Source organism: Calonectris borealis, chromosome 11 (genome assembly GCF_964195595.1).
Source record: "Calonectris borealis chromosome 11, bCalBor7.hap1.2, whole genome shotgun sequence".
NCBI lineage: Eukaryota > Metazoa > Chordata > Aves > Procellariiformes > Procellariidae > Calonectris > Calonectris borealis.
Genome location: NC_134322.1, coordinates 8218620 through 8237919, shown reverse-complemented (window position 1 = coordinate 8237919; position 19300 = coordinate 8218620). Strand labels below are relative to the sequence as shown.

The window sequence follows — 19300 nt, the reverse complement described above, 5'->3', positions numbered from 1 at the left end:
ATCTAAGTAAAACATAGCTTAGTCTTAATCTCCCACACCTTCCTCTACTTCACTTTCAGACTTTGTGTTACTGCTCTGCTATCACAGGTGTAAGCCAGACCTGCTTTGCCTCATGTTATATCCATTTAAGCATAGAATTCACTGCTAGCTCAAATATGGTACGAGAGATTTCCATGATATAGACCAAGATCTATTAGAGACTTAGATGAGAGACCACCAACTTTTTTCACATTACTGGAGCAAGGATTTAAAAGCATGATAGTACTCTGTAGAAGTGACCGATTAGCGCAATAAACTACACTGTTACGTAAGCCCCTTCCCCTGCTTCTTCTCATTTCTAAATGGTATTAAAATAGTTTACGAGTATTCAGCTGCTCTGCACTTTACATCCTCCTATGTGCTGTAATCATTATGGGGAAGACACAAAGATCATCACTTTTTTAATCTTTGCCTTTTGTTTTTACGTTAATGACCTTTTGTTAGCTAACAGACAATGAATAAGTGAAATGTTCCTCAAGAAGTAAGTTTTCATTAGTGTTGCTACTGTTACTGCTGGTAGAAGACACCATGGAACAGAGCTAGAACTGGGAACCAAATTTCTCCTTTAGGCAGTGCTCAGGGGGAGCAAGTGTCCCCTGGGAGAACTGATACTGCCTTCTCCTTCAAAAGCTGAGCTTATGAATGTTTTGGGAGAAAAATGGGGGAGCGAGGGGGACAGAGAAAACTCTACTACTTGAGGTGCTGTCATTGGATCTGCTGTACATGGAAAGAAACCTTGCACTCACACCTTGTTACTGCCTGGTAACTTTACAGGAGGAGGAAGACAGCTTTAAGAAAAGGGTCAGAGGCAAAAAAAAAACCCAAAACCAACTAAAACCAGCATCACATGAAGATACTGACCTGATTATGGATTGTTATGTGTACATATTTAGATATAATTCCTTTTCCTATTTGCATTCTATAATATATATACAGTAGAATATAGCAACTCTTCTCCAACTATTATAATAATTATGCCTTAAGTCTTTGTCACTTGTGGCAAACAAATGAAAGAAATCCAAAAGGTGAATTAGGATCTAGACTATACTGTTCACTACCACTTCTTTCTTCTGTTCTGCTTCCCCAGACATGGAAGAGTCCTATGGGATATAACAGAACATATAACCATTTTATATAAGGACACATCCACTTGTGAAATTCAAAAAGCCAGTTCTAAAAGGCCATAGAAAAGTTGCTCAGCTCTACACAATTCTGAACATAGCCTAATTTCTATAGAATTTTGCAGCATAAATCATCACAATTCCTATGCAGTAAAATATCATTGCAGTTATCTGAGAGTCCCTATCAGAGTTACAGTATCATTGAGCTAGGGTGTGTTTAAATACTAACTTCAGAGTTTTGCAATAAGCATAGACCCAAGGTGTACCATTACTGGAGCTCTCTTCACTGCCAATCTTGCCCTCTGCCTTTTTTATTTACCTTTTATTTTCCTCAGCTCAAACTTGGGCTCTCTGACTTCAAAAGCTCTTCTGTTTTTCTACCCCTTCAAGACTCAGAGCTGCTTTGCAGCATTAAAACTGTGCTGCACTTTTTTTCATGACTCCCAACAGTGCAACCTAACAGGTAGCAGAAGAGGTTTTGATTTCTCACTCTTTGTCATTCCAACATTGACTCAATTTTCTGGTTTTCATTTTCTTGATGCTTCTGTGGGACATGCAGCTGGATTTATAAATTAGGATGGCAATTTGCTGAAATCACTGGAGCAAAATTTGCCCATGTAATTACCCCAATTGCATGTGCAATCATATAAACGATGTGCACAGGTGAACAATTCAACTTCAGCTGGTCCTCTGTAGGTGCATTTTTGCACAAGCAATTTTGAAAACATCAGCTTTCAAATGAAGCTTATTTTTGCGGATAAGCCTCTTCATCCCATTTCTACAAACACCATTTTCAATTGCCAGTCCATTTCTCCAACCCAAGGCCATTATGTATCTCCTCTCCTATCGCAGTACTTTGCCAGCTTTTATTGTTACATTTGAATAACAGATTCCAAAGAGAGGGAAGGGAAAAGTGAGAGAGAAATACAGAAATAAAAACATTAAAGAACAACATGAGACAAAACACAGAGCTAAACACAGAATTTTTTAAAGCAAAAGCATGGAAAAGCAGCTTTATACTTGCATAACTAAGCTTCAGATTTTTCTATTCATAGGCTTTAAAAAAAGAATTTCTGTGCATATTTCACAAAAAATTATGTGTTTTAATACTTAAAAGAGACTGAACGGTCATATAAAACGTGAAATGTCACTTGGAACTCCAGGGACGTCCAGTTTTCAGGACAAAAGGAATACTGCCTGATTTATTACACAGTGTAATATACGAAGGTATATTACAAGAGACAATAACCTTCATTCCCAGGCAATTTCAGTTTTCCATGTAGTGTGGATATTGCAATAAAATATTGGACACTCTTCACTGCGTCTATAAAAGTGAAGTTTTTACAATTTCATTTTGTGGACTTCTCTTTTCCCATCCTGTGAATAACAACTCCAGCTCTGAATCTGTAGCTTCCAATAGGCGTTAACTTGGATAAGCAGACTTGAGCTTGAGATGGGTGACCAAAACAGATCCTTTACTCATGACATTAGCTCATCTCCAAAATATTCAACTTTGATATCAGTATTTGATGCCTACCACAATCAGGTAAGAAGTAAAATCCAAGTTCAGCAGTAATTGTAATATTTCCCAGTGTAGGTTTATCTATGCAGCCAGCTGGGTCAAGGTTTGCAGATACCTCCTGCAGATTCCAAGAAGGTATAAAGAGATTCCCGATTTTGAATACAATTCTCCAATTCCTGTATTGATGGTACTGAGGTATCCTTCACAAAGCTTCATCAGGTGGCTGTAGAAGTCATCGCAGCAGGATGTAATACTGAAGGAGAGCTGTAACTACAAAGCTCACATCTCCATGAAGTACATCACGTGATCAGGGCTGAGAAGATGGATCAGGCTCCATGAGAGCCAACAGCCCAGCATCCTTTTCATTCTCACCAATCCTAATGGTGCCACTAACGAATCAGTTCCTAACAAGGGACCAGCTGCTCCTTGCCTGTCTCTATACAGAGTCTAGCACAGGCACAATTGTTATGGGAATAATATACCACAAAGGGGACTCAAATAAGCATAATAACAAACAAAAGGGATAATGATACACAATCAAGCTAACAAGAATAATAATATAATTCAATCATCTCATTAACTTTACTAACAGCTAGCTTTGTACACCAGTCTCCTGGCTCCTGGAAATGTCTCCAAAGGAGTGCACACATCTGATTATGAACTCCCATCGTCAGGAAAATAGACATGAATGCAGAACAAAATGATTCATCTCTGAGCCTGTGGAACACCGTGTTCATATCTAATATTCAGGCTAACTTGAAAATACAAGTTAGTACCTATCTAAAATGAAATAATTTCCAAGGCTAAAAGCTTAAGTGTTTAGTAGTCCAAGACACTAATATCACTGAGCCCACACCAAGTGATTTTTGTAGTGAAATTCCCAGGTGACCTTGCACCACCAGCATAAATTGGATATGAAAGAGCCAAGGCATATGCACTCAACTCATGGCATAGCTTTACGGTTTCAGAGCTTTACAAAGGCTGCACATGCTTTTGCAATTGGCAACTGGAAGACTAATGAAACAAGGGACAATGCATTAAATCCTTCCAGTTCTTAATACGGCCATTAACTAATTGGTTTTCATGACCATTTAGAAAACAGACAATACTGTAATCTCCATTCTACTGGCAAGCAACAATATGGTACTTTCATAAGAAACCTGCAGGCAGGAGAACGACGTCCCAGATTTTAGAGTTTAACAAACTCTAGACCCTGTCCATACCAGACTTTCTACTGCTGGGGTTTTTTTTATTCTCTACCAAGACACACAGACAGTGGTGCAGGTCTCTGGGCAATTTGTCAAGAACTAGCAGTTGTGTTGATCTGTTATTAGGCTGGATATGGGATAAGCAGTTATAAAGCAATAGATTGAGAGTACTGTCTGGCCCAAACTCCTGGAAGCACATGGGATATGCTGGAAGATAAAAGGAATGACAGCAAAGCACCCAAAATTTCAGATATTCAGCTTCTGGGAAACAAAAGCACCAAGCAATAAAGCCAGCCACTGACATGAGGCTGGTGCCGAGTCCCAAGACAATGATGTCACACAGGCTCCTGTTTTAGAGGCTCAGCCACACAATAAATTAGGTGAGGGTGTTAGAACAACAGCTGGCTGCTAATTAGTCACAGCCCCCCTCAGCAGGGTATCAACAAAGTGGCAGAGAACATCTCAAGTAAATTAAATTTTAAAAAAATCCTACTGCAATCACTCCCCTGACAGACCCTTCCTTCATCTCCCCTCTCGGCTTTTTATTTATTGTAATTACTTTAGTAATAAGATTTGTTTCCTTGTTATTATATATATTACCATGCAGGGCAACAACAACAACAACAAAATAATAGCTGGGAAGAGTTATGTAGCTTATTTATCTCCTTGGCTGTTATTGGGCCACTGGGTGGAGAGAGCAATGAGGAGGTGGGGGCCTGGGAAAAGCAGTAAATAGAAGAGAAAGCATATTCCTCAGGAGCAGAGACGTATGGGAGCATATTTATGAAGGAGGAAACACTGACAATGAGTGAATAGAGCTAATAACTCAGGGGGCCCAGCAGCTCCGGCTGATAAAGGAAGGAATAAACAACGCTGCATTGGAAGCGCTGTCAGAAGGTAGAGTCCTGGGGTGCAGCCGACTGCAGACGGATGTTTATCACAGAAGGAGAGCCAAGGATGGGCTATCACATCAGCACAGTGCGAAGGGACTTGGTTGAAATTGAGTCACCTCCCACAGCACAGAGAGGTACTCGAAGAAGCACGTGGTACACAGCCAGACCCCACTTCTGGCTCCACCAAAGAACAGCTTGCAGAGATGAGAGGCGAGGAATATTGCAGCTCATATTTTATCTCATGCTGTGCACGCACTAGCCACATTTGCTACCCTAAGCTCCCAAATCCATCACTGCCCTCTTAGTGGAGGGCAACAGAAGCAACACCTGAGGCACCAAAGCAGCAAATAGCTGAGAAAACTTCTACTTCACTTGGGGAAAGTTCATATGCACTTCCCAGAGCCACATACCAAGCCAGTACAGATGCTCCCAGAACTAGCATTTTCGTGCCTTCTGAGGTATTGAGGAAAGTATCAGCACACGCAAATATGCCACCTTACAATGTGCAACTTGGAGCATGGCCACTGTGAATGAGTAAGGGTGGAATCTTTTCAAAATGCTCTTTTATCCAAGCATAGCTTGGCTTCCACATGCTTCTACCCAATGGTGGTGCCAATTTAGATGCAGGGCTTCTGAAGACAACATGGTGGACAGATTCATACAGTGTCTGCCAAAGAACAGCAGCATGCTAATCCTGTAGTACCTCTCTCTCTCGCACCTAGAGACAAACTCTCCCACTGCATCAATTAATGAGAGTGTTCAAAAACACTCCTTTCCCAGCCTTCCCACATCTCTTCACTATCCTTGGAGAAACACACACATCATAGATTAGGTAGTCTGGAGAGAGCCTTTGGAGTGTGTTTGCAGAGTGCATGGCACCAATTTAGTTATGCAAAGCTAGATTCTGAAAATTAAACTCCTCTTCAATCCTCTGACCACAGAGAAGCAATACAGAGAGGAGGGGGAGGAAAGAAGAGATGTCTGCAGTTGTACAACTTTGTGTGACATCACCTCAAGATTTAATCCTTGAGGATGCAGTTCTGGACCATAAACTGACTCCTTAAACTGGCCATTAACTTTTTTCCTGTCTCTGATCAGTTCTGCCTCTTATTGTCTGGAGAACATGATGTCTCAATGAAGGAGAGTAAGCAGTAAATACAGGAGAGAAAGAAAGCCATATATACAAATAGTGTGTTTTGGGCATAGAGACAAACATGTTTCTACTCCTCCTCCTAAGAGTGTCCTTCAAAAAACAAAGGATCAGGTTCCAAAGAATAAGTGGGACCACATTCATTTTTCCCTTTATAACTTTTGAGAGCATGCAAAGGAAACCTGTCCTAGAAGGGATTTTAGTGGACATTTCTATCTCTCCAGTTCAGTAATTGTCAAAGAGGTAACGCTTTTTCTGCTGGATTTGAGGAGGTAACGAGCAAAGCCCTGTAAGTAAAACAGGATGGAATAAACAGCCTAAATAAAGTGGTAGCGAACATCAATCAAGAGACAAGAAACCCAGCACGTCACTTGCCTTACCTTTGAGCAGCAGAAAAGCTTACGCAGCCTGTGTTGTGGGAGGGCAGGTGCAGGAGGGAACAGGGTGTTTTAAAGCCAGATAAAGAATAGTCCATGGCTATAATCCAAAATGCAAATCAGGATTTCCTCTTCCTAACTGCTACTATGGTTACCCCATAGCTTTGAAGAAATCATGCTGCTTCCAAAAAATTCATCTTCCTTTACCAAAAAAACACTTACCAGCTCCCATCTCCACTGATTGGTTCAATTCATTTATAAAATGCATCAAGTTCTTTTCATTGAAAAGCTTCTTTGATTCAGTAGGAGGGAGGGGAGAGTGAGAAAAGGGCAGATGGAAGAGAAGAAAGAGGAAATGTTAAAAGGAGTAAAGGAAGAAGAAGGTGGCAAGGCAGGAGTGAGACATGAACTCAAGAGAGAACTGCGATATTGGCCAGTTAGGGATTTGTGAGTGGGAAGAGAATTTCTGAACACACAAAATACATAGATATTCCATGAGCAGTCTGCACATGAAGTATTTTTTAAAACAAAATCACTTCCCCAGGAGCTTCCACTTCCTGCTTGATCAATGATCTTGCAAGGCCGATCATTTTTAATTTAATACTTCTGGGAACTGGGGGGGAAAAACCCTCATCAAACAGGCACAGTTGGCAAGCATTGAGTGTTAGCATTTGGCATCATTTATTACTGCTGTTTACGGTGATATAAATTAGGTTATACTGATATAATTAATAACCCTAAATTTAGGGGTAATAAATAGCAATATTTATCTAGAACTGCAGTGTCTGGAGAAGCCCAGCCAAAACCACAAAATGTTGGCTACCACGTTGTGATGGCGAGCACACACGTGGCAGTGCCAGGTGTGTGTGTAGATGGCGTGCAGGTCTGAGCAGATGCTGGGGAACGGCTGCACGAGCAGGCGGCTGCCAGGAGGGTACATGGCAGGCGCACACAAATGACAGCATAAGAGCACATCGCAAGTTAGCATGCGACTGCGCAGGCATGCATGAGCACACGTGCAACTTGATGCTCAAACATGTGATAACGAGTTTACGTGGAACAGTGTGGACAGCAAACAGTGTTCTGTTTCTTTATAAATCCCTCTTTTTGTGCCGCCATAATTAAGCTTTTTATGAATTCCATTACTGAACCCTGTTGTCAGGATTTTACACAACTGTGACTACAATAGATCTAGTTTCAGGGTAAAGAGATTTCACTTGAACAGATGAACTTTTTAAAGCAATCCAAAAAGTTTCACCGAAGACTACTCCACACCATTCCTAGTAAATCTAGAGTTTTCCAAGAACAATATTTTCCACCTCCTACAAGTTAAAAACAAACTTAATAGTTAAAATATTAGCAGATCTAGAACGAAGAGAAAATGCTCCTAATATGCATAGTCCAGTCTTCATTTCAAACTGCTCAAAGGTTATAGTATGTCATTATCTCATTCTCCAAGGAAGCAAACTCAGCAAAAAGAAGGGAAGAGAGATTAATTCCTTTTAAAACTTTCCTATTTTACTACAATTTAGTTTAAAAAGGGATAGAGGTATAAGGGAAGGTAGTGAGTCATAAGACCAAAAAACACTTACTACTTTGGATTCTCACAGAGCAACTCGTGCAAAATAAAGTCAACAGAAAGTGTCCTTGCAGGCTAAGTAGTTTAATACGCCTGTCATTTCAGACTGACTTACACTACTGGTCTTGGAGATTAAGACTATTTTTTCCTCGTAATTTATACCAAAAGAAACAAAATTAAAACATACAAATAACCATATCAGGCCAGACCACAGGTCTATATGAGGCAGCATCCCATCACCAGCTGTGGTCAAAAGCCACTGTCTGGCAGAAAGTGCATGATGAACTTCATGAAAAGCAGTGTCTGTTATTTAAAATATATAGCCATTACCAGATCAGCTGAATATTATTTGACAAACCCTACACCTGACTGCTGTTCAGGATGGAGCAAAACACTTGGCTACACACAGCAACACAATTGCTCACCAAGTCTCCCTTGACTTGTTCTCTTGATTGAACAAAGTCAAATTAGCTGCAATATTTGGTAGTGATCTACATATTTATGTGATGACAACCCCACTCATACACGCACACTGGCATCACCACTACCTTCAGTTAACATCAGTGGCAGGGCTGCAAAGTCTCTCTGTCGCTGACAGACAGGAACGGATTCTCAGAGCACTGACTGAAGTGAAAGGGAGGGTGGAGAGCTGCTTAGGAGAAGAGGACGAGAGCTCCAGCTCAGCCACACGCAGCCGGAGCATAATCGCATTCCTGTAGTCTTATCTGCGTTAGAGGCACATTCTCCACATGTAACTTTCAGATCACATTAACCAAAGCAAATACCAAGGCCCTGATCGTCTTGCTGCTGCACAAGGCTCCCAAAGCGCGATCGTGCGGTGCCGTGCTGGGCTGAGCGCTCTTCCGCTGAGCCGCGCCTGCGGCAGGGAGCCAGCTGGGGAAGGGGCACAGCTGGGCTGCTGGAAGAAATCCTTTGTAACCACGCATTGGCATTCGTCTCTGTGACGGGCAGGGAAGCGTTATGCACATCCCAGCACACAGGGCTGGGGAGGAGGGAGAGTAAGGAGATTCAAAGAACTGTCAACAAAAAAGAATCCAACTCTTTCTTAAAAAAAGAAAGATAGCGAGATACCAAGACGAAAGCAACAGAGGCACTGAAACAGAAGAAATCCTTGTTTCACAGTAAGAGATAACATCACTGCTTACCACATGTAGGTATTCCCAGTGCCCAGCACAAAGCCAAGATACTTGTTGGCCTGGGTAGTGGATTTGAAGCATTCAGTATGTCCAGTCCTCACTGGGGGGAAGGTGTAAGAGCACAACAACTTGTATAAAACTAGAAAAGAACAGCAGGTTGGGATGTTGGCAGAGGGAACACCAGGCACTCTAGCAGTCTGTACAGGGATACCTGGTGGGACTTCCACAAAAGGGATTGTGAATCCCAGGACAAGCAAGTCGCTTCATGAAATGGGTTGTGAAATGGGTTTTAGAGACTTAAAAAATATTTAGTAAGAACCTTCTTACAAGTACTATGGTCAATGATGGGCTATAGACCAGCTTCCTCAGAAAAGTTTCCATTGTAACACTGACTTGAAAGATAACAGACTTTACTAGAGCATTTAAACCTCGACAAGGCGGAACATTAAGTAGCCAAATAAATCTACATGTGCACATATAGACATTAAGGACCTGAAAGATATTTGCCTTCTTTGATGTACATGGTTATCTCCAGCAGACCACCAGTAAACCTGAGGCCCAGAACAGAAGCATTTCTTTCAGTGTAGGAGGACCCAAATCTACTAAAAAAGCACATGGGAAGAAACAAGAAGAATATCTGGGCTTCACAGGATAAAAGTATGTAAATTAAAGCATAAAGGTATGGTTCTCTCCTTTCCCCAGGCCTCACGATCAGTAACAGAGCCTCGGCCAAGTCCCTGTTCCCCTGCTCCTATTCCTCATGCAAGTCTTGCCAAACTTCTTCACTCATCACCAGATTTAACTACAGTTTAAGCTCATCTGCACCAGAGAAGGCAAAACACCTTCCCGTGTGACACGAGCTCAGGCAGTACACTTCATCCAGGTGTCACCGAGAGCCACGTCCTCCCTCCTGAGGGTCCCTTCTCTGCTACACTCACTCCTGACAGCTGGAGAAAAAGGGTCAGACATTCCCTCCAGTCCTCCATCTGCTGGAAACTTTAATTAAATGCAGTGAAAGGAAAAAAAAGAAAGGCGGGAAAAAAGCCACAACCTTTCTTTTTTTGCTTCCGCTGTCTGGAAGGATCAAGGAAGCATTTGGTGCCAGCAGAGGCTTCGAATACTCTAGGGCAGTTTCCAGCTACTCTGAACAGTCCTCCCAGACTACTGATACGCTCAAGTCCTGGGGAGCGTAACAGCACAAAAGCTATGACTGTTCATAGTCACAGACTAGAGACTGCCAGAAAAGCCCAAGCTCTTCTCTGCTGAACTCCTGGCTCCAAACTGAAATGAATTCGTTTAAAACCAAACAGACTCAGCTCAGTTGTTGCTCGGGACTGTTTTTCTGTTTCTGCAGCACTTGATCTGCACAGCCTGACCCAAAAGCAGACAGGAGAACGTAGCTTAAAAAAAGTTGTTCCTCTACACTTTGCTATGTGTTTCAGTGCTTGTCTAAGTCCATCTTTCAGCTTTGAGATTTGTCACGTGTTCCACTGCAACAAGCCAGGGGACACGGTTGTTACCAAAACCTGCGAACACTTATTGCCGGGTCAAAACACACAACTCACCAGCTGCCGGTTCTGTCCCTGCATCAGAGACAGGACTGACAGTTATTAACTTACAGCCACTCTACAAGCACCCAATGAAGTGAACAAACTCCACTGTCCGCAGAGACACTGGAGATTTTTTCCAATGAAGTGCAAGCCTACCTTATCTTAGTGCACTCTTCAAGACTTCAGAAGGAATTCCTCCATCACTGGCTACATAGTAATATTTATTTCATGTTAACGTATTAGGAGCAGAGTTCTGCTTTTTCCAATCATATACAGGGAGAGGGAAGACAAGATAGTGTGGGCGGGCAGGGATAGTGTAAAGGCAAAGAATGTTAAAAGGAATCGGTATTTTCCAAGCTCAGATTCAGTATCTCTTAGGAAACATGTGGGAGGGAAGATTGAAAAGGAGGTGGGAGAAGGAGGGAGCTTCACTATATGGAAATATTTCCATGAAAACGTGAAAATATAGTAGATCCTTACTCATCTTTCCCCCACCAGGCTATACAAAGCATTAATTAAAGCCAGTTATTCCCAAACATATCTGTCTTGCAGGTGAAGTCTGCCCTGCTGATTTAGCAGAATAGATAGATCTCCATTTAGCGAGTTCCAGTTTCTCTGGCACCACTAATACTCCATCTCGGCAGCTGAGAAATCTTATGGCCACACACAGTACAGAATCATGTGCATCTGACAAATGACAGCAAGACAGCACACTGGGCTATATCTCAGATTCACATTTTCTATACAGGATTGATAATAGGATGTATGAAACGCAAGGCAAAGGGAATTCTCCTGACACAAAACATTGAAGATAAGACCTGCTAGGTGCACAGGTGTAAAGCCTGCAGACAAACCCAGCAAAAGCCCAGAATAAGTACATGTCACAACTCACTTGCCATTGATGACTCCATCAGGATTAAGCATGGGGACAATCTTGAAAATGAAACATTTCCGCAGGAGATCAGCAATGGGATCACTGCTCACAAGGAACTCCAGGGTCCCCTTCATCACCCAACTGGCATTGCTTTCACCAGGGTGAACACGGGCCATTAGAAACACATAAGGACGATTGTCTGTAAAATAAAACAGAAAAAACCTCGACAGGACTTCTCTTTGAATAATATCTTTGCAAGTGGGTTTTATTCCTTTTTTAATTGAGATAACAACCAAAGACATATTTGAGGGAAAATACATCCCTAAATGGACCGGATATTTCCTGAAGGTGCTGTTTGCCAATTGATCCCAGGTTTGGTCCTCAGAACCAGCGTGTGCTAGTTTCATCCCTATCTCTTTGGTTGTTTATTCTATGACACCTTACAGATATTTACGTGTACCATTAGAGGGTATTTTGCATGTGCAGATTATTGCCTTTCAAAACGGCATCAGCATACTTTCTGGACATTCTTGAAAGTTTGACCCTATCAAACTTCACAAAGGTTTAAAAGGCAGCTAGAAATTATTTAATTTTCTAAGGCCCTGCTCCACTTTCAGTATTTCACCATTAACAATTGAGAACTTTCCAAATCTCTAAGCAGATCTGTCTATCCGTAAGGACTCCAAGGACATGAAAGCTGTCTGATCTCTGGCAGTAACCTATGTTGTACGGTTAGAATCATAACTAATCAATTAAATGGATATAATTAAAGAAAATACATGAATATGTTACCCAGATAAGCTGCAGAGGTAGAGTACTCTAAACTAACCATCATTTCGTATCCATCCAACAAAAGGTAGAAATAACAATGTACATAGCTAAGATAGGCTGTTAGTTTTGGTGGAAAGACAGTTTTCAGTTTCATATAATACAGACACGCACTCAGATTTGGAAAGCTGATTTTCAGAAGCCGCAACTAGAAGAGTTCAGTTGTTTCTAGCAATAAGCTTGGCATGGGAGACATAAGCTGTGGGAATTTGGGGGAGGGGAGAGGGTGCGGGGGGTTGTTTTTGAAAAAAAATAAAAATCAAAATCTTACTAAACAGTTCATTGATAAGCTCTATTGAACTTGTTTCAAAGTAACAACTTGACAGAGAAAGTTTCCTGGTTATCAGATATGTTATTTGCTGTTCCTGTGAAAAAGCACCCACATTTGGTGCTTTTACCCAGTCTCCAAAAACTCTCAGTACACATATGCTTAGAAAAGACCAAGTTTGACAGCAGATTCTTTGAAGATCCCATCTGTGCTGAGCATACTCCATGGATGGGCCAAGGAAACAGGACAAGGCAGAGGGAGACACCTGCCAGGCACAGAAAATAAAGGGAATGAACAAAGCAATTATCTGTCTTAAAATTATCCTTTTGTGGGCATTCACAAACTCAGGCCATTGTCACAAGTCAACCTGACAGATTTACTTTAGTGGAAACCATTATCTGTCAGGGCATCACAACAATGCCAGGACAGGTTTGTCCTGCTCTATCAGGCAACGCTCAGGCTCTGTTCCCTTGCATGAATTGAGGGATCCCAACTGACAGGGTTGGGACTGGTAACAGGACAGAAATCAAAACCAAAGGCATCAGCTGAGCACCCTTGTAAACAAATGCTGAATTAGCAAGTTATATGCTTTCGCCCTTAGCTCCCAAAGCTGACCTTCAGTGTCCAAATGCTTTACAAATCATTAATCAATGTGAAATAGGGAGGTAGAACACCATGCTGAAAAAATACAGATGTTATTAAAGAGCTGTTTAGTGATTCGTCCGACAAAGCAAAGGCTGTGTCTGAGCTAAGAATACAGGTGAAATTTCTCATTTCACAGTCAAAGAAGGAATAAGCACTGATTCTTCTCCTTAACTGTATATTCTGTACAGTTCTGCTCAATATGTGCATTACAGTACAATTTAGTTACATCTTTTAGGGGTGCAGACTCAGATTTGGAAACAATCCCCTTCTTCTATGCCTTCCTCTTAAGCAGTTGGTGGGCACTAGAAGAGTGAACTGCACTCTCAGCTCAAAGAGCTCATACAGAGCAATCATATTCTGGTCCAGTAAAGCAACTGGAACTCTGTTTCTCAATAGCCATATATTAGTCTTTCATCATTCTTACACATTACCTTATTGTGAGGATAGTATATTTTGATCAATGTGTATACATAAGTGCCTAAAGTGCTTATGGATTCCAAAAGATTTCTTTAGCTCCTGCAGAACTACTAGCCATTCTGATTTTTTTTCCTCAAAATTAGAGTACACAATTTCTACTTGCTCCAGCTAGTTATGATTCCCATCTACATTAGTAATGCTTTAAAAAAATAGCTTTCATAAAGACATCAGCTGCATTTTGCCATTTCCAAGCATTTTCTTCTTTCTCCCATCACCATGATTTAGTGCTGTTTTGCAGGCTCATTGCTGAGGTAAACTTAAGGGACTGTGCTGTTGTAGCCGAGAATGAGGCTCTTGAGGACTCCTCATGGACAACAGCTGTAAATAGCACAAAGCAAAATAAAACATGTTCTTTTTTGCAATTGATGAATACAGCTTTAACAACTCTTATCTCTTTTGTATATAGGAAGAGAGTACAGCATCTTAATTGAGTGGTTTTTCCTCAGTCAAAATAAGAAAGCAAAAAAAAAAACCCACAACTCTAAGCAAGGGCTTTCTCATTTCAGAAACGCAGGAAAGTTTGCCATAATTCTGCTAATTGCAAATAGCATAGGACTGACAGAGACCCGAGTTCTGTTCTTCCTCTCAAAGCTGATCAAAGTCAAGCTTGTCTTACTTAGAGTCAACATCAGAAAAGCTTCTGGAGTTTCCAGATCTTAAAACCCAGGAAATGGTGGGGGGGGGGGGGAGATCATCTACATTGTTTCCCTGTGGGGAGCAGGAGGGGCCCATAGCCTGTAGGTCCAGCCAAGGAAGTCTCTCTATTCCAGTTAAAACTTCCTTTAGAAGCTCCCCTCCTGACAAGCACATCCGCAGCTCTGACATCCCACCCACAAGAGAGTCATAACAAAGGTATGTACCAGCAGGCAAACCGCAGAGCTTGTTAACTGCCTGTTCCCTTCACGGAAGCCATCACAGCCAAATCCCATATCCAAATGCTGCCTTACTGCACCCAGCGTGAAGACTAACGAAGCAGCAAATAGAGCAAAGAGCTGACAACACGGCCATAAAACTTGCTACCCTTGAAACACCTGGGAAACAAAGATTTAACTCTGTGGCAGGCAGGATTCACTCAATCCTATGCTTTACAGCATATCCACTTACCTGTCTTCAAATTATTGTGATAACTGTGATAAACATTAGAGCTCATGAAGGCAGTGGACAGCAGCACTGGCCAGCCATACTCAACACTCCAACTGATAGGCACCAGTCAAGATGTCTGCACTTCAGTTCAGCTGCTTCACTTCAGTCCTGACTTCCAATGCCCCATGACTGCAGTCCCGACCAGACCACCTCAGCACTACCCAGCATAGCTTACTCGGTCACACTCTTGCCCGGCTGTCCTTCCTCTGTGCTATTTCAGAGCCCCTTGTGACTACCCCCTGTGCCCCACCAAACCCAACTTCAGGACACACAACCACAAGTTCTCTCACATACATCCTTCCAGGCCCAGAACTGAGTATGAGTCTTCAAAATCCTCAGGCTAACACTTAGGCAAAATCCTCCCTAAGTTCTGGGGAAGCTGCCAGAAAGCTCAGGTTAGCCATTTATCTCTGAAAAGCCCATATGACACATAACCTTCTCTGGGAATGTAAATAATAAAAAGAGAAAGCAGAGGAACCTTTTCATGCTACATAAAGCCTTATCCAACAGATCATGTCTCATTACACTGTGTTACATTTCAACATGCCCAGAATATAACATGGCACCAACAATACCCGAGGTGAGAGATTAAAGTGTCACTGATTCCTCTTCAAAACTTTAAGCAAAAACCCTTTGATACATTCTACTAATGTATCACCTACTTCCCATCTCCCCTTCTCCTCACTCATTTTGACTGCGGATACATGCATGAAAATAAGAGCTTTGTTCTTCTAGTACTGCTAACTTGCTGCTTAATCTCCTGCTTGTTATAAGAATCCTCCTCTAGTCATGTCATCACCAACGTTCACTAAGAGGTGACTTTGATGTCACTAATCATGACATCAGTTGGGGAAAGAGTAGCCTGAAAGAAATGAAAAAAACCCCATTAACGCAGCAGTGTTCCTCATCAAGAGGGGAGCAGAAAGGAAATGAAATGCAGTTCCAGATGCCCTGACCGGGGCCGATGTTCTAAATTATTTCAAGCTGAGATTTGAGCCATGCCATTTGAAAAGGACAGGGCATTGTTACAACACAGGGGTAGGATTTTATAAGAAGTCAAAGGGAATGATATACACAGCATGTGAGAAATTAATCCTAGATCCAGGTCTTGACTGGAATTTTTCTGGCTGTGTTTCTGCATACCTCTCTTCCCTTTACTCCAAGTCCAGGGCCACTAAGACACAGAAGTATTTTTTTTCCCTTATGCCTAAATACAACATGACTTTATCATGAGCATTACACAAATCAAAGGGTCAAGTTTACCCCAGGACATAGTAGACAGAAACCAAGAAAGCTAAACTCTCCCTTCCAACTTAATTAACTGTGGCCACTACAGGGTATTCTGTGAGTCAAATGATGGGTAAACAGGAGCACCATCAAGTAGCTCTTCCATGCATGTCACGGTTGCATCCTGTCCTGGATACATCTGATATGCCCAAGGCTGCACAGTTGTGCAAAGCCAGAGAGAAGACAGGATATGGTGTGATGTACAATGAATATATTAAAGTATGTTTGTAAAACGCATCAAATACCGAGATCACAGAAAACATGAGGCTGATCTGAGGCAGAATCTGTGTCAGCCACTTGACTCCCCTCCTAAAACTTTTCCTCTAGTTGTCAGTCTTTCAGTTGCCTTAAGATACAATAATTCTTTCCTCCCCCTCATCTCCCCCCACTCCAACATTGCTGTCTCCTTGCTGACCCTGCTTTTGGCTAAATGCTCCAAAAGCGGACGCATCTTAAGACAGAGGCAAAATACACAGTCTGGCAGGACCAGATGTTGTTTTCCAGAATTATCAATGAGCTATTCCTTTCTTAAATAGGTCGATATTATATGTGTTATTACTGTTACCTATAGCAAAGAAGTGAACATTACAAATTGTCTCAGCTGCCTGTTCTCTACCTTCATAGCTTGGTAGGGGAGTTTCAGGTTCCAAGTTGCTTGGCAACCTCCTTTTGTGCATGTGTTTTATGAATTAATTCACCTCTGAATCAGAGATGATCAGGGAGCTGAATATGGGTACCAACTGCCCAGCCTTGGTGCAGCCTGACATCCTACTACTGCTGGTTTTTAACTCCAGGAAATTGGTAAGCAAGTTATTAAGTCCATTTTGGGGCAGACTCCAAAATTCCAAACTCTGAAAGCAGCAGGAACCACTACCATTATTTAGCATGACCTCCTGCACGAATGAAGCCAAAGGAAATCCACATGAACTAATTCCTGTTCAAATCAAAGCGTACCTCTTGTGGAAGATTGGGGAACAACCGTATCTTATTTTCAGAACTTGCACTCATGGAAAACCTACTATAACCCTTTGCAAATTGTTTCAATTTATAACTACCATCCCCATCTTAAGTGTGTGCATCTGAATTAGTCTACCTGAAATTTTCAGCCACTGCATTACGATCCGGTTTTGGGTATGCCAACTCCATGTTCACTGGCATAGCCTGTCTCACTCCGCACATTCTCTGAACCGCTCGGGTGACATCGAGCTTCAAAACTAAAACCATGTCACTGTTATAGGGCAGCTAACTTATTAGACTGATAACAAGCAAGCTACCTTGCATTTACCTCCTGCTGGAGCTCTGCCACTAAGCTGAGGAGTTCCTCTACCTGGGCACACCTCCCACAGGCGTGCGGGCTGCTGCCATCCCGTACTGGTGTGAGAGCAGGGCACAGCCTGCAGCGTGTTCCCGCCAGAGCTCTGTCTGTGAAGCTGCATCAGTCGCAGTGGGTGCAGAGTTTAGAGAGGACGTGGCCTTCTGCCGGGTGGGTACCATTGCTCCCTGGTAGAGCCGGCAGAGTTAGAGTCCTTCCTGCGCCAACTGCCGCGCCACACCATGTTTGCCCGCTATGGTCGCTAGCGCTCCCCAGGGGTTTCTTTTACAGGCAGGGGAGGCTTGGCCGCCATTTCTCCTGGCCCCACCCAGGGCTCCTCAGCTGCTGCCGCCTGAGCTGCGGGCTCCTGACAGGCGTCTCTGCTCCCCTGAGGTTTCCCCAGTTCAGGAAAACCCCCGCAGACCACGCTGGAGCGCTCCGCTGCCAATCGTGCCGGCACCGGCGCTGCTCGCCTTGGCGATGGAGGGCTAGCGTTGGCTACATCGCCTTTAAACCTCCCGCCGTTGCTCCTGGCCCTGCCCAGGTCTCCTCAGTTGCTGTGCGAGCTGCGGGTTCCCGGCAGGTCTTGCTGCTCCCCTCAGACAGATTCCAAGGGAATAAAATCAAGATGGGGGACAGCTGGGTAGGAAGAAGTACTGCCAAAAGGATCAAGGGATTATAGCAGATGAGTTAGTGATGCAAAGCAGTTCCAAAAATGGCAGCTCTCCTGGGATGTACTAACAGGCAACGTGACAGCTAAGACGAGGAACATTGTTACTTCGCTCTGCTCAAGCCAATGAGCAAAACCAACTAGCTGGAGTGCTGTGCCCACTGCTGGCCACCATAGTTTAAAAATTAATTCGACGAAAACTGGAGAAGAGGTCACCAAGAATAATAAAAGGTTCAGAAGTCATAACTTACAAAGAAAAATTGCAGAAAATGGGTTTTAAACTTGGAAAGGAAAGATGAACAGAGAGGAAGTACATAACCTTTAAATTGCAAAAGGCTGCTATAAAAAGACAGCAATCAGTTGTTCTCACTGTCCACTGGGACTAGGTTGCATAAAAAGAAATGCAAGTTACTGTCTATCAGCTAAGCCAATCTGTAGTGACTTGACTGCCTTCACTGGTGTGCCTGCATATTTACACTACCTTCTGCTAGGTCCTTATTCATAAAGTCCTGCATCAAGCCACTCCGCTACAGTGTCCAGTCAGTACGCGGCCTATAGCCACATAGGTCATTCTAGCTACCCCTTTAGAAATTTCAAGATTCCCCTCTAGTTCCCTGGAATTACCTCTGTGTTCTGAGAGCTGCTGGAATCACTATTCCAGTCCACAGGGCAGTTCATCCATCTCCTTTGATCTTTGATGCAAGGTGTCCGCTTACTACTTAATGTTAGCCACTTTAAAATATGTTAAACATTAGCCACTAATTAGCAACTAATCAGAAATATTTCACCATCATGATATTTTGACATCGTTTGGGCTTCTTCCCACATGCAGATCAGTAATATTTATGGAAAGTTCTGTCTTGTCTGCTCTGTTAGTGACAGTCCTACCACTTTAATATTGGAGTAATATAATTACTGGGATTCCTTTAGTCAGTAATTATCTTCCAAAGACCCTCTATTATCCTTAAGTCTATTGGTTCTTAGCTTCTGTGTGTGCACCCTTTGAAAGGGGCGAGAAGCAAACACTACGATCAGCTCCAAGAGTCCTCCCAGCAGATTATCTAGCTAGCTGATGTAGGGAGCTCCAGATTATCTGTCAAAGGCAAGCAAGGATCTATCATCCCCTGCTTCTATAATACGCACATTACAGCCTTAATTTGTTCTATGGCAGCAGGCAATTTCAGATACTCAAGTATTTTG

The 19300-nt window shown here is 42.6% G+C and overlaps 1 protein-coding gene across 1 annotated transcript in view; it reads right to left on the bottom strand.

The window, feature by feature from the left end:
• AGBL1 (AGBL carboxypeptidase 1) overlaps positions 1 to 19300 on the bottom strand; it is a 296923-nt gene that overhangs the window by 159660 nt on the left and 117963 nt on the right. Inside the window, exon 18 of the mRNA XM_075159559.1 lies at positions 11489 to 11669. Within this exon, the coding sequence (XP_075015660.1) occupies positions 11489 to 11669 (181 nt within the window). The remainder of the gene's footprint in view (positions 1 to 11488; positions 11670 to 19300) is intronic.